At 52.2% G+C, this 14,622-nt stretch overlaps 1 protein-coding gene across 3 annotated transcripts in view; it reads right to left on the reverse strand.

The window, feature by feature from the left end:
- The window catches only part of P4HA2 (prolyl 4-hydroxylase subunit alpha 2), a 41,118-nt gene extending 27,455 nt beyond the window's left edge, over positions 1-13,663 (reverse strand). For 2 of the 3 annotated variants that reach the window (XM_065873328.1, XM_065873326.1), the window contains exons 1-4: positions 4,662-4,743; positions 3,956-4,052; positions 3,517-3,668; positions 406-543 (exon numbers count right to left, since the gene is read on the reverse strand). In XM_065873328.1, the coding sequence (XP_065729400.1) occupies positions 406-543; positions 3,517-3,668; positions 3,956-4,052; positions 4,662-4,743 (469 nt within the window). Of the gene's footprint in view, positions 1-405; positions 544-3,516; positions 3,669-3,955; positions 4,053-4,661; positions 4,762-12,941; positions 13,111-13,611 lie in introns of those variants that run through there. The other variant, XM_065873327.1, reaches the window with a different exon arrangement.
- Between the last annotated feature and the right edge of the window lie 959 nt (positions 13,664-14,622).

The raw sequence follows: 14,622 nt of genomic DNA on the forward strand, positions 1-14,622 counted from the left end.
ACTGTAACTGAGGGCACACAGGACATGGGGCAATGAATCCAGAGATCAGTCTTAGGCAAGATGAAATCGGAGGGTGGGGAATAGAAGTGGGTGTGGATGCAGACCTGAGTGGTGCCCTGGGGACGGAGACCAAGGAGGTCCTGAGCAGCAACCTCGGCATTCTCTGAGCTGAGAGAGGACAGGCCTGGGCTAATACTGGAGGGAGGTGGTGGGGCAGGGGCTGAGGGGAGGCAGTTGTCATGGGAATAGAGGACTGACACCAACTGGAAACCCAAGAAAGAACTACAGCCAGAGGTCATGGTGAGCCTGAGCGTAGAGACCATGAGTCAGCAGTGGCTCCATCCTTGTCCATACACCACAGCAGACACACAGGCTGGACAGGCTTTGCATGGAGTGGTGAGTTACCTGGAAGCTCGCCTTTGGATATTGTGTCTGGGTCCAGTTTGTATGTGTCCTGAAGTCTCATCAAGGCCTTGGCGGCTCCTGTTTCATCTTCATCAGTGGGAAAGAACTGTCGCTGCACTGACAGGTTGGCAATAAAGCCTTCCAAAGGAGAGAGTGAGAACAAAAGGTTACCCTGATCCAGGGATAGAATTCCACCTGGAACCAGACAGGCACCCACCGGAGGGTCTCTGGCTAATGCAATCTCCCTGCCCCTTCCCTCAAAGGCTGTTTCCCCTTCCTCCAGGAAGCCCTCCTTGACGGCTCCAGTCCAGGGAGACCTCCCCTTTCTCACTCCTCACTGTACCAACTGCCTGTGCTGCTCATTTGGAACTGAAGAGAAAGGCCCCCAACACTAATTAACACGTGGGAATCTGAGAGTCTTGGCGTAGAGATAGAAGGAAAAGAGGACAGTGAGGGTAACTGACAGGGACACAGGAAAGGACTCAGGGAGGACTTGCTGACCACTCAGTGGAAAACAAATCACATGGAAAACGTTGATCCAGGATTATTAGCCTGGCCAGGTAATCACAGATTCCTAGCCTACATCTCAGGTTGAACAGCCCAAGGGACAGAAGTGGTCAACTCAGAGAGCCCAGCTGGCCACTCATTACTGACCACTGGCCCTTATCATCCAGAAAGGTGATGATGACAGTCCTGGAGGTGTTTGGTGCTGTCCCCACGCCAAGATTAGGGACTGGAGAATCATCTGACCAAGGTCAGTATTAGGTGGGGCTGCATAAGCCCGGCATGGTTCCCCTGAGAGACCACACTGGGCCTTGCTCTGCTTACTAGGGCACTCCCACCACTCAGACCCACAATGAGCTCAGGGCATGAGTTGCCCAGTTGTGGTGCTCAAGACCACAGCCTGGAGCCTGGGAGAGCCCCTGAGCACAGAAGCACCCAAGGAAGCTGTTTGGGGACTCCAAGCCCTAGTTGTAAAGCAAGATATACACCTCCTGCAATCTCAGGACTCCAGGTGGAGGCCAGGCCCTCCCATGCTGATTCGGAGGCTTCAGTTGTGCTCATAAGCTGAGAATTAGTCGGGGAAGTCCAAGGCCATTTCTTCTCTGGCCTCTTCCCCAGAGCAGCAGGACCCATAGCCACCTACTCTCACAACCTCAGGCTCAAACACCCACTTCTAGCCCTGCCTGGGGACCCAGGGACCAAGATGCTGCAACCCTGTCTTCCTCAAGGCTGCATGGTCAGGGACTCTATGAGTTTACAATCCAGGGGAAGAAAATGCTTCCAGAAAAAGCCACATTGTTAGCATGTCTCCCTGCTTCCCCCTCTCCCCATTTCAGGGGAAAGAACTCTGAAAGAAAGAGGTGAAAACAACATATTGCTGTCTGGGGCTGTCCTGTCTCCCTCTGGGTAATTATAAGGTTTTCCAGAGGAACCAGATGTTGATGGTGGGGGATGGGTATGAAGAACAAGACTTGAGAACAGAAGATCATATGGGCAGGCTTATTCTCCCACACTGCAGGCAGGACAGCCAGTTCTGAGCTACAGGCTCAGGCTGGGAGGCAGGGTCCGGGAAAGGCAGCCGTGGCTTCTGGAGGCAGTGAGCTCACTGGGCACAGCTCCGCCCGGCTGAGCTCACCAATCCCTGCCCAGAGGCCACCCTGCTCCCAGCCAAGCCCAGCCCAGTCTGGCCATAAGGGCTAAAACGCCTCAGCCCCCGAGAGACAACGATGAGTCTGAAGTTAATCAGCACTTCCAACTCAGGGAGAAGAGACAGTGAGTCCAGGGGGGCTGGGCTCGAGGCTGGAATCAGAAGGGCCCGCCTCCAGGCCTGCCCCACCATCTCCTGCTAAGAGGAAAATATCAGAGCATAGAAAGTACTACCATAGTAAAAGACTAAGCACAGTTAAAGCTTTAAATAAGTTCATACTCTAACCTGCAAATCCCACTTATAGGAATTTATCATAAGAAAATAATCAGAGATAGGCATAAAGATATGTGTAAGATTGCTGATAATCTGGAAACAATTCCACATCCACTGACTTGACCAGTTTTACACTACACCAGTATGACATATTACTGTCCAGCCATTAAAACCATGCTGCAGAAGGACATTTAAAGGACATAGAGAGAAGCTGAAAAATTCAGGAAAACAGTATATGCTTATGTCACAAATCTGCCAACAGATAATGTTTTCTTTCTAAAAGATATGAATGGTGGGCTTCCCTGGTGGCGCAGTGGTTGAGAGTCCGCCGGTCGATGCAGGGGACACGGGTTCGTGCCCTGGTCCGGGAAGATCCCACAGGCTGCGGAGCAGCTGGGCCCGTGAGCCATGGCCACTGAGCCTGCGCGTCCAGAGCCTGTGCTCCGCAGTGGGAGAGGCCACAACAGTGAGAGGCTCGCGTACCGCAAGAGAAATAAAAGATATGAATGAGAATGAATTTAGGTGAGGCCCGTGCTCCCCAGCTTGCACTGCTCCCACCACTTAGCCCACTTATCTTACTTTTGTTAATTCATTTGGTCCCTCGAAGCAAATAAGTTTGCATTCCACGATATATACGTATGATTCCATTTTTTTAAATGTATATACATGTGTAAAAAGACTAGAATTTTAACAGTGATTATCACTAGGCAATTGGATTAAGAACTGTAATTTTCTTATGTGATTGTTTTTGTGTTTTCCAACGTTTCTATAAATATGTATTACTAAAGCGTAATTAGAAAAAAGTCACTACCAAAAAAAAAAGGGACCCAAAAACACTAGGAAAAGGCAAGAACTGATTTTTTTTTTTTTTTTTTTGACCACGTAGCACGGCATGAAGGATCTTAGCTCCCGACCAGGGATCAAACCCGTGCCCCCTGCAGTGGAAGCTCGGAGTCCTAACCACTGGACCACTAGGGAATCCCAAAGAACTGATTATTATAACATATTAAAAGCAAGGACAGACAACTGCCAGGTCCCCACAGAGATGACAGCCACTGGACTGGCAGGCTGCATGTTCACACACTGCACGTGCACACCCCGACCCAGGACAGTTTCAGACCCACACCACCCAGGTGCCAGCACACAGACATACTGGCTCACCCAACCACCTGCTCACTGCCCCTCACCTGCAGCTGAGTTCTGCAGGACAAGGTCCTCCAGCGCAGGCCAGTCTGTGTTTAGTCGCTTCACCAGTTTATAGGCATTCACAGGGTGGGACAGGTAGCCTTCAGGGTCAGCAGCTGACTTGCTGGTCAGGGCTTCCATTTTGTTGGCCCAGCTGTGGAACCAGAGAAAAAGGAAGGTTAACACACGGATCTTGACCTATGGTAATTTTCCTGGTGAGTTTCAGGGGGTCTCTATTTAAAAAGGAAAAAGCAGTGAGTCCTTAGCCCACATACTTAGCTACTCTGGGAGACTGGCATGAAGTAACCTCCAGGCCAGTCCCACATTGCCCCCTCAAGGGCTTCCTCTTATGGGCACCCAGGATGGGTTCTGGGGGTGGGGGGTGGGGCAGGGGAGGAGGGCTGGCTCAGGGTGGGTGTGGGGATTTAGGACACTAGACACCTCTTAATCTTAGAGAGCTTGGCTTCCTCCACCAAGATGTACTCCTTCAGGGACAGCACCAGGTCCTTCTCTGCATAAATCAGGTCTGTCATGTGCCCTGCAAGGGAGAGAAAAAAGGGCCAGTAAGAAATGGATGAGGGACATCCAGCTCCCAAACTTGAGGCACAAAACGTCAGCACAGAGGCCAGCCCCCTGGGCCAAGGGCATATCAACTCTCTTGGGATCATGGGGACCTAGAGTTAAAGGAGGCCTAGATATTCGTGTGGTCCTGGCCCCCAGCTTCAGGAAGAGAGAGGCAGAGGCTCCAAGGGAATGTTAAGTGCACTGAGGACACCTTAAGGAAGAAACCCCAAATCTCATTCTCCCACTGCCACCCAGTTGGGTCATGTTATGGGACACAGACATCCTGGGGGCTTCTCTGCTCAGAACTACTCTCTAGTCCAGGAGAAAGTTGGTCAGAAATGCCAGGCAGCCCAGGAGCAGCCTGCACTACCCAGGGTGGAGGCTCAGCTGAGACAGCTGGCTCCCAGGAAGGACATCCAGGTCATCAGGGTTCAGAGGGGGAAACAGCAGCTCTCCCCAGATCTGGTCAAAACCAGTGGATGAGGCCATCCCACCCTGAATGAGAACAGGCCTCAGGCAGTGACATCCCCTGGCACATGAGCCAAGGATTGCTCAGGTAGACAACAGTCCTGTTGGCACATACCAATAGAAGTAAAGAATTCAGCCTGCACACAGCCCAGGACACCAAACCAGGCCACCAGCAACATGGATACCCAGAGTTTCATGGTCACAGAGGGCAGTGTCTGCAAGGCATTCAGTGATAGTAGTCATTAGATCAACAATGGTAAAAAGCAACTTAAGTAAGGATACACATACACATGTACACATATTACACACATTCAAACACGCCAAAATCCTGACCTAACACACAGAAGCCAGGGAAAATATTCAGGACCACCAGTGGAAAGATGCCAGGGTATAGAACCAGAGATGTATGCTTAATTCTGTCCCCTGCTCTGGGAGGCCAAGTGCCCTTGGGAGAGACTCTGCCTTTCGACTTCTGGTAACCACTGACAACACGGGAAGGCTGAATGGAGGTGGAGGCCATGGACGACAGTCACCTCTGGGTCTAATAGTCTGTCAGTTCAAGATTCTGGCCCAGACCTCTTCTCTGTGTCTGTCTTTCCTTCCAGCACAGGTGTGAGGACAGTGCCAGGTGCTGAGGACCCAGATGTAACACACAGTCCCTGCCCACAAGAAGACAAAGTACAGGAGAGACAATGACAGAAAGAGAACTTGACACAATATGCCCCAGGGGACCCACACCCAAAATAAGGTGCACAGCAGATGGTGAGCCAGAAGAGAAATCAGACTGCTCCCTGCTGGTCTGCACCTGGCCACAGTTAGAGCAGACTGGGCAGACACTGCTCTTCCTGTAGTGTGCTCCTTGGAAGACACTGTCCTCATGGAGAATCACCATTCGCAAATATTTACTAAAGACCCACATATGCCAGGCACTGAGCTACGCACTCGGGATACAAAAATGAATTGGCCACACAGGGCCAGGCTGGGTTGCTGACATGAGTAAGAGGCCAGCTGCTGTCTTCTCATCAGCCTAGAAATAGCGAGACCCAGCTCTGAAGGCAGCAGGCACACCATGGGGCAAGCCCCACTGGCAGTGGACCCAAGTACACAATGGAAGCTTTGGACATCATCTCCAAGCTCAGCCATGCAGCCTGGAGCACGCTGAAGGAACAGCACCCACGTAAGCCCCAGTTCTGTCAGTCCCTCCTCTTCCTGCTCTACTTCAGCCAAGCCCCACTGGAAATTTACTGAGAGAAAACAAGGAATATAAAGGAAATACAAATGCTTTCTCTCCAAAATGTAAGCCTTATCTCACAGAATTCTAAGTCTGAGCTAACGCCAGCTCAGCAGTTTTTTGCCTGCGATGATTAGATGCACAGTCACGCCCACCATTCCTCACCTCACCCTTTCAGAAGAAATTCCAATCCACTGTGGTTCCAGATTAGGCTCAGAGAAGCCCAACCACGACCCCCACCCTCAAACAGGTTCCTATATGAGGAAGAGGAGAGAATAAGTGAGTGTCCCCATTTGTTCATCCCTTGCCAAATGTCTGCAGAGCTGACATCATGCCCATCAATACCCTAGGTGTCAGGGGCCCAGAGATACGCAGAACAAGATCCTTCAGCCCACAGCCTACTGCAGGGTAGGGAGTATGGGCTAAGGGATCCATTATAAAGTTAGGGCAGCAGATGAAAGCAAGTCACCGAGAAGAGGTGAGACGGCCCAGCCTAGCCCCAAGGTAAAGCCCAGATCCCCCTTTTGCCAGCCACAAATCTGCTCCCAGGTCTCAGCATACCACATCTCCACCCTGGGATTCCAGAAGGCCTCTCTTCTTGCTTACATAAGACCCATTCACAGGGTTAGGGTCTGCTCCTTGTACTTCAAGAGGCTTCATCAGCTCAGGAGAACACCTTCTGTATGTGTGTAGGGAGGGAACAGTAAAAACCCAGAGCCAGGAGGCTGTATCTGCGGACAATGAGGCATCAGCCAGCTACCCATCAGGCTGGGGTGATGGGAGAGCAGTGCCCAGGCAGAAGACCAGACCAAACACGGTTGGAAGTTGGGGGGCACCAGCGTTTGTCCCCTGTTCCGTCACCAGTTGCAGTGTCATGCCCATTCAGAGATCAGGTAACAAATTTAAGGGAGGGAGAAGACTCTCTGTTCCTTTCAAGTCACCCTGGTGATACTGCCCATGGTTCATGCCTTACAGCACTCAGGAAAAAGCAGCCAAGTTCCTTCATTACATGAATACCAGCTGTCATTTCTCTGGAATGTGCTATCTGGCTTAGACTGAGCCTATCGACGAATCCCAGCCTGGAGGCAGAGCCCAAAGAATCACAGATGGGATTCTGGGCTGACCAAGAGCCTACGAAGTCCTGCTCTGATGGAGGAGGGGGATGACAACCCTGCTGGTCCAGAGAGCTAGGCGCTCCCACGCAGCCCCCAGACCACCACAATCAACACTGCCACCCCAGGCAAAGGTACACTAGAGTTCCAGCCTATTTCTCCTGATCCTGAGCCCCCGAACACTAATTTGTATTAGGTGTACAAAAGGCCATCTAATCAGGGTCAGGCTGGGAGGAGGCAGTCTCCAAGAAAGACTGTGTGCCACAGAATGGGAAAAGTCAACCACCTACATGCCCCCCATCCCATCTCATACCTATACCCAGAGCTTGCTTATGACAGAATAAGTGGGAGCATGTATGCCTGCCCAGTGCCCCCACCAGTGTCCAGTGCTGTCAAAAGCCCTCCAGGAACCCTCAGAAATCCATGCTGAATAGGCCTAGAAATGGGCAACACTGAGGCCCCTTTTATGAAAATAAAGTATCATCAAGTCTGAACAGAAAACCAATACTGAGTTTTTTCTGAGCTGCATCCTAAGTTCAGAACAAAGTCTGGCCCAACAACAACAAAAAAAAAAAAAAAAAAAAACCCTCACCACAGACTTGTTCATTCCAGGAAACTGTAACAACAGAAGATGTTACATTTCTTCCAAACAGTGGATTGTTATAGATTGTGTAAAAATGGACACTGTGTGCACATTGAGAGAAGATCAAAGCATCCTGTTAAGTGAGAAAAGCAGGCTCCCAAACAAGATATACTCTATGATTTCATTTTTATAAGGAAAAATGTTTATATATGGAAATTTACGTACTTGCATATATATGCAAGCGGAGAGTTAGAAATCTAGTTGTATATTGGTGAAATCATTTTATTTTTCTCTTTATGTTTACTTGTATTTCCTAATCTTTCCACAAGGAGTTCTATGGGAAATTTAAAATATATTTCATATTTAAAATGAAAAGAAAACAAAGCAGGCCCTCTCAAACGGACTCCAAAGCGGCCCAGCAGCCTGAGTTTGGACCCCCACAGGGAGGTCCTCCAAAGCCTGCCAACACCCCAGTGACAATAAATCACCCACCAGGCGACCGGCACTATTTCTAAGCACAGGACAATTCCAAGACATACAATCACAGGCCTTAGCACGCCCGCTCTTTGGAAAGGACGTTTACAACCTGGCCAAATAACCATGAAAAGATGTTTCCAACTGCAAACCAGCAGTGTCCTTAGCTTCTCCCCTTACCTCATCAGGCAGGAACCTCTGCCAAGCTCCCAGATGCAACCCAAATGCAACAGCTTGAGTTTTAACAATGTATTTGTCTGGCTTAGCTCTGAACAAGAGGCTGCCTGCCTTCTGTGAAGGGGCAAAATGAGCCTGAACAGGGCTCCCTGCAGCGGTCTTACCTCCCAGTAGTGTGGCCAACTCTGAATGGCAGAGCCAAGAAGACCTGCGTGCTCAACCTAGGAAGAGTTCAACAGAGGCTCCAGGAGGCCCTACCTACCTATGCACATGGATGTCCATTTGGGCCCATAAGCTGCTCTCACTGGCACCACAGGGAAGCATGGGAGGCACCCTACTCTCCCTACCTGATGTCATGCCTCAATCATCACCCTGATTTGAGCCACCCCTAAGTCCCTCTTGCAGCTATACTGGCCCCTACCTGCACTGGTCTCTCATCTTACGTGGCCTCCCTCCCACCTCTGCTCTACAAAATAGCCATCACAGCTTACTACAGTTCCTCATTTGGTCTCTTTCTCCCTAAAAACCCTCCAAAGGCTCTCCACTACTCTCAGGACAAAGTCCAAATTACTTAGCCCTAAGGGCCTTTTTGACTCTGTGTGACCTGGCCCTACTGCCCTCTCCAGCCCCATCTCATGACTCCAGGTTTCATACCTTCAACTACCACATCACATTAAAAACATTCTCCTTCACTGAGAACCTAACAAAGCCTAGATGTTCATGCATACCAATCCTTATACAGTTGTCCCTCAGTATCCACAAGGGATTGGTTCCAGGAGGCCCCGCAGATACCAACATCCACAGATGCTCAAGTCCCTTATGTAACAGGTGTAGTACAGCCAGCCTTCCGTATACACAGGTTTTGCATCTGCGGATATGGAGGGCCGACCGTAATTTCTCTATCCAGTACCTGGACATGTTGACTTGTACTTCCCACGTGGGTACCATCAAAACTCCAGTCTCCTGCTTCAGTAACTAGACAATTAAGTAGCAGAAAACGCTGTATAAACCAACATGCAAAAGCCAGCTGGGTTTTCAATCAGTCTTGGCAAAGACTTGGCAGTCCAGGTAAGACTACCTTATAAGGAACTACAGGAAAGAATAAAATCCACACACCACTATACTGGATGCATCTGATATACCACCTTGTACTCTCTTGGCCTCACCTGCCTCCTGGGCCCTGAGGCCACTTGCTCTGCCTCAGACCCAGTGAAGGAGACTGTGCAGTCCCCGAATCTCTGACTCCTCCTGCTACTTCCAGACTCCAGCGAAACACCACGCTGACCTCCCCAGGGGCTGCTGGAGGACCCTGGGAGTGCAACTGAGGAGCGAGCGTGGGGGAATTAACTCCTCCTGGGGCAACTGTGACCAATGAAGGACAGAAACAAGAGGACGTCAGCAGATAAATTCCCTCTCCAGGCCTTCACTGAGAAACTGTTCTGCAGCACGGGGCTTCTGAAGAGCTCACCCAGAGATGTCCTTCACGGCTGAGCAACTAGTGTATCTCTGTGCAGACTGGACAGCTTGCTAATGCACCACCTTGTATATGCTTCGCCTCCTTCTCGACCTCACTTTTATTTTCCCTTACCCTTGCTACTCCACAACTGTACCTTCTAACAAAGCGTTAAGTACTTAAGCTCTGCCTTGGGCTCTGTTTTCTAGGCTAAGATAACCACTATTCATATTTCCAAAAATCTTTCATTTCTACCATCTAATCCTCACCAACACCTTGTAAACTAGATAATCATCTCCATTTCAGATATAGATATATAAGATACATAACTGAGGCTGAGAGTTTCCTGCACACCTCACATGCTACAGGAAATTAATGGCAGAGCCCAGACTCAAATCCAAAACATACTTTCTACTATATATTGCTGCCTTCAATCCTACTCAGTAACATCTGTTGTCTTATAGCACAAGGACTTCCCAAAAGGAGGAGCCACACTTTGGCCTAGCAGAACAGGCCTGCCCAGGTCAAGGACTTTATTGTGGTTCACAAAGCAGCCTCATGACGTCCGTGGCTGGATCCCACCAGAAGGCAGACAGCAACATGGACCCAGAAGACAAAAACATGGTGCTTCAAGTCCAAGTGAGCAGTCACTCCTGCCCAGACATCACAGCACTCACAAATGACCGAACCAGGGCAAGACAGTACAGTCTAGTAGGCAGGCACACCCACCCTGGGGTCAGAGACCCCCAGAATTAAAGCTTAGCTCCACAATCACTTCCAGGCTTTGGGGCCTTAGACAAGTTACAGGGTCTCTTTGAGCCTCAGTTTTCCCATCTATTTAACAGTTAAAATAATAGAATCTGCATATCATAGGGCTGTTTTCAAGACTGAATAAGATGACAGATGTCAGTGGGCAGCCTAGCACCAGGCACAACTTATACCAGTCTAGAGCACCAAGGGTACTAGAGGAACGGCAATAGACCTGAAGCAGCCAGCTTCCTAGCTGATCCCTGGAGAGAAAGAAGGTCCAGTCTAGGGGACAGTGAAGATGAAAACAAGACAGAAATTGAATCTCTTAACACTCCATGTCCCAGGAGTGTTAAGAGATTCAGCAGAGGGTGGAGTCAGGCGTAATGCAACATACTGACCATCAGGGAATAACTCTGGAAACTGGTCTATCACTGGCTCTAACTCTCAGCAAGGAAGGAAAGTTCTCTGGCAAAAACAGGTGACTGGACCAATACTCTAGAATCTCACGTATTTCTACGTCTCTGACCTGCTCACTCCGAGTTCCTACAAGTACCAGGCCTCAGGATCACGGCCACACCCTGGGCCCTCAGGAATGCCGGGTACAGAGCAGGCTACGTTTTAGCAAGCACTTCATGAAAGGTCTAGAGCAGATGCTGGTCTGTGATCAGGCTCACATCCTATTTGAGCTGGGGAACTCACTACCCAAACATTTAATCCTCTGCTCTGCAATGACACCACTTGAACAAACACTCTCTCCTAGGTCTCCAAGACCTAGGTCTCCTCGGTCTCTAATCCAGACTTTTCATGCTCCTCTGCTCCTTCTGAGAATAAAAACTATATCCCTCATTCCACATCTCCAGCTAAAACCCCAGAGACCACAGGAGCCACCAGCCCTCTCTGCTCAAGAACAGACTGATGTCCCATCCTGGTACCCTCCAAAAGTTCAAACTGCTAGATTTGAGCAACATTTTCAAAGCTTAACTCTCACTCCAGCACCCTGTCTGGGGCTTGCACGTGCCTGCATCACAGCATCTCCTGCCAACTTCCATCTGCATAGAATTAAACTCTTGAGAGATCCCAGGAGCCAGGGACACACCGGCCAGCCCAATGCACACTACAGCCAGCGTGGCCACACACTGGCCAAGGTCTTCCATCCAGTCTCAGACCCTCCCAAGGATGTGGGAGGGCAGAGTCAAAAAGGGAGGTTCTCTCAGGAAATGAGCAGACCCCCGATTCTCTCACCCCACTCATTCCTCAGGGCTGTACCCATGCGGTCTCTCCTTCTCACGAGCACTCACACTCTGAGCTCCTCCCTGGCACATGACCACCTGCCAGCGTGGAGCAGCAATATCAGAGAGACTGTGAGCCACCCATGGGCCAGGACAGTGCCACTGCCACTGCCTCCTTTCCCTCCTCCCTCATTCCAGCCCCAGGTACACTTAAAGCAGAAGCCCAGCACACAGGAGGTACTCCAGGAATGAACAGAGATTGGCTGTGGCCAGGCTAAACCAGTGACAAAGTAGGCACTCTCCTGGGCACACCCATTTCAGAGCATTGGACAGGGTAGAAGGGCCTATCACAAGCTACAGACAATACTCAGTCGCCACCATGTCTGCCTGCTGACCTCTCAGAGAACTAGGGTGGCCCACTATGACAGCATCTCTGGGATGAGGCCCCCAGCCAACACACTCCAACTCTGCTACGTGGCTTCCTTGGCTGCGCCACACAGTGCGTGGGCTTGGCCGTCTACAAATGAGACCCAAGGATAAAAGGATTCAAAGTCCAAACATTTTATGAGTAGGGAGAACTGAACAGAGAGGCTGGCCCTTGAGGCCCAGAATAAAATGAGAGACTGCACCCTGGAAGCTTCAGGGGCTGTTTAAGCACAAGCCAAAGGAAACCATGGTTCATTTAATGGAGAACTAAATCATGGAACCTGCTATCCCAGATGTGATACGGGCAGCAGCTTGCAAAACCATTCTATAAATTCTTAGGTGGACAGTGGATCTCTGCAAAATCAGGGACATTTGAGAATGACCTAAGCTACAAAGCAATGTTCCCCAACTCCTGCTCTCAGGGCCAGGATCTCTTGCAAAAGCACTGAGGTTGCTAAGCTTCAGATGGTTTACATCAAGCAGCACAAGCCTTAGGTGTCACTCTACAGCAGAAGACACCAGTCTCAGCCTTGGGAGGGGCTTTGATGTTCTTCTACACCACCTTAAAGGTGTCAGATTAGAAAACAGAGGCCAGGGGCCTCTGCCCTGAAGAAGGAGGGTTTATGCTGATCCATGTTTATGGAGCAAGGGTTCACTGAGCATCCTCCACATACAGGGCACAATACCAGGCACTGTCCTCTCACTTGAAGCTCTTTGGACAGGGTCCATGGGCAACTATTCCCTAAAGTGTCCCTTCCCCCATCACCTTGCTTCCACTAAAGTGCCCAGGTCTGCTTCCACTCACACACGCTGTTCCTCTGTCCGGCTTACCCTTTCTTCTGCCTTCATCTGACCACTCCAGCTCATGGGTCACCTCCTCCAGGAAGCCCTCTGGCTTGAAGCATCCTGTCCTCTACCAAGTACCCACAGTCCGGTGCTCCTTCCCAGCACAGCACTCACCACACTGCCCGGGGCCTGGCCTTTCCTGGTCTTCCAGTCTGCCTGCCCCACTGGGCTAGCAACTCCTCGCAGTTTCTGATACGCAGAAGGGTCCGTTTGTTGAATTAATTAACTAGTTACAAGTCTCCGCGCCTGCTGAGGCAAAACCACGCAGGTTAGAAAAGGATGTCTGGAGGGGGAAAAAACAAAAACAAAACTTTCTCATCCAACAGCCTGTCTCAATGGGCAGCAAGCGGGGCCAAGGCCGCAGACTCCCAGCCCTTTGGAGGCAGGATGGTGGACCTCCCTAACACTAAGCGGCCCCTCAGGGCCTGCCCGGCGCCCCTGCCTCCGCCTCCAACCTCGGGCAGCCTTCGGGCCAGGCCGCCCCTTCCCGGGAGCCTGACAGGCGGGGCGGCCACGCTGCCCGCCAGGTCCGGCCGCCCCGAGGGGACTGGAAGGAAGGGTGCGGCTGACCTCACCACCCTGAGCTCGGGGAGGCGACGCGGCGGCGGGACAGGAAGCCACACGGGTGTAGAAACAGAGCGGAGGTCGCGGGGCTGCGGCCCGGACGGCGCGACGCCCGGTCCCCAGCTCCCAGCCCCGCGCGGGCAGAAGGCTCGAACCGGCGACCCCGGCCCGCGCCCGAGCTCCGCTGTGGACCCAGGGGGCGGGCGCGCGGGACGCTCACCCGGACACGCGCCGCTCACGGCTTTTCCAGAACCTCCCGCGGCGGCACCCAGCTCGCTCGGGCCCTCCTCCCTCGGCGGCTCCACCTCCCGCCGTCGCCGGGCTCCGCCCGCTTGACCGGCAGCCACGTCCCCACCTCCCGCCCCGCCCCCCGCTCCCCCGCCGGCCGGCCCCTGGCTCCGCGCCCAGACAGCCTCGGCCAGGGGTCACCACCACAGACAGCGACCCCCGGGAAGGCCGAGGCCGCCCGGCCGCGCGGAAGCCGGGAGCGGGCCTGGGGCCGCCGCTCGCGCCCTTCATGCCGCCCGCCGCTCGCCGCACGTACACGGCGCCCGCCTCTCCTTGGCGCTCGCACCTGTGGGACTCGGCCCGCTCTCCTCCCCTGCCCCTGGGCGGCTGGAGAGGGGCCCACGACCTCGATCCTGAAGCCGGTGCTGTCGGAGGGAGCATCCCTGATTGCTGGCCAGCTACCCTGGCCCCAGCTCATGCCCATTTCCTCGGTGGTCCTGCTGTATACACGGCTCCTACTGCTGCCTCCCCATCATCACCACCATCAGGTTACAGGGGGTGGGGTCACCCGGCCCAGGAGCTGGATTCTCAGGGATGGGGACAGTGGAGAAGGACCTTAAGAAGACTGGAGACCTGGCATCCACCCCCAGGGCCAAGTTCCCAAAGGGATTCAGACTGTCCCCAGCTCCTGGATCCGACACTCCTCCTGGGGGCGTTGGGGGCGGGGGAAGGGGGGCACCCTGGATCTAACCTTCGTTTTCCCCAAGCCCTTACATACAACATGGGCCAAAAACAGTGGACACTTCTTTCAGCCAATCCAGGCTGGGAGGGAGTGAAGGTAGGGATGCTGCAAATCTCGGCCTGGGCTAGAGGAGTCCCTGGCCGCCAAGCAGGTTCCCACGCCTGCTCTGTGAACCTTCCTAGTCATGAATGAGGGGAAATAGTGTCTGAGAATCTCATCAGAGAGCTAGGCCAGAATGGGAGGTGCTCAGCCTCTGCCCAG

The sequence above is a fragment of the Phocoena phocoena genome, chromosome 3, assembly GCF_963924675.1.
Source record: "Phocoena phocoena chromosome 3, mPhoPho1.1, whole genome shotgun sequence".
In the NCBI taxonomy this organism is placed as follows: Eukaryota; Metazoa; Chordata; class Mammalia; order Artiodactyla; family Phocoenidae; genus Phocoena; species Phocoena phocoena.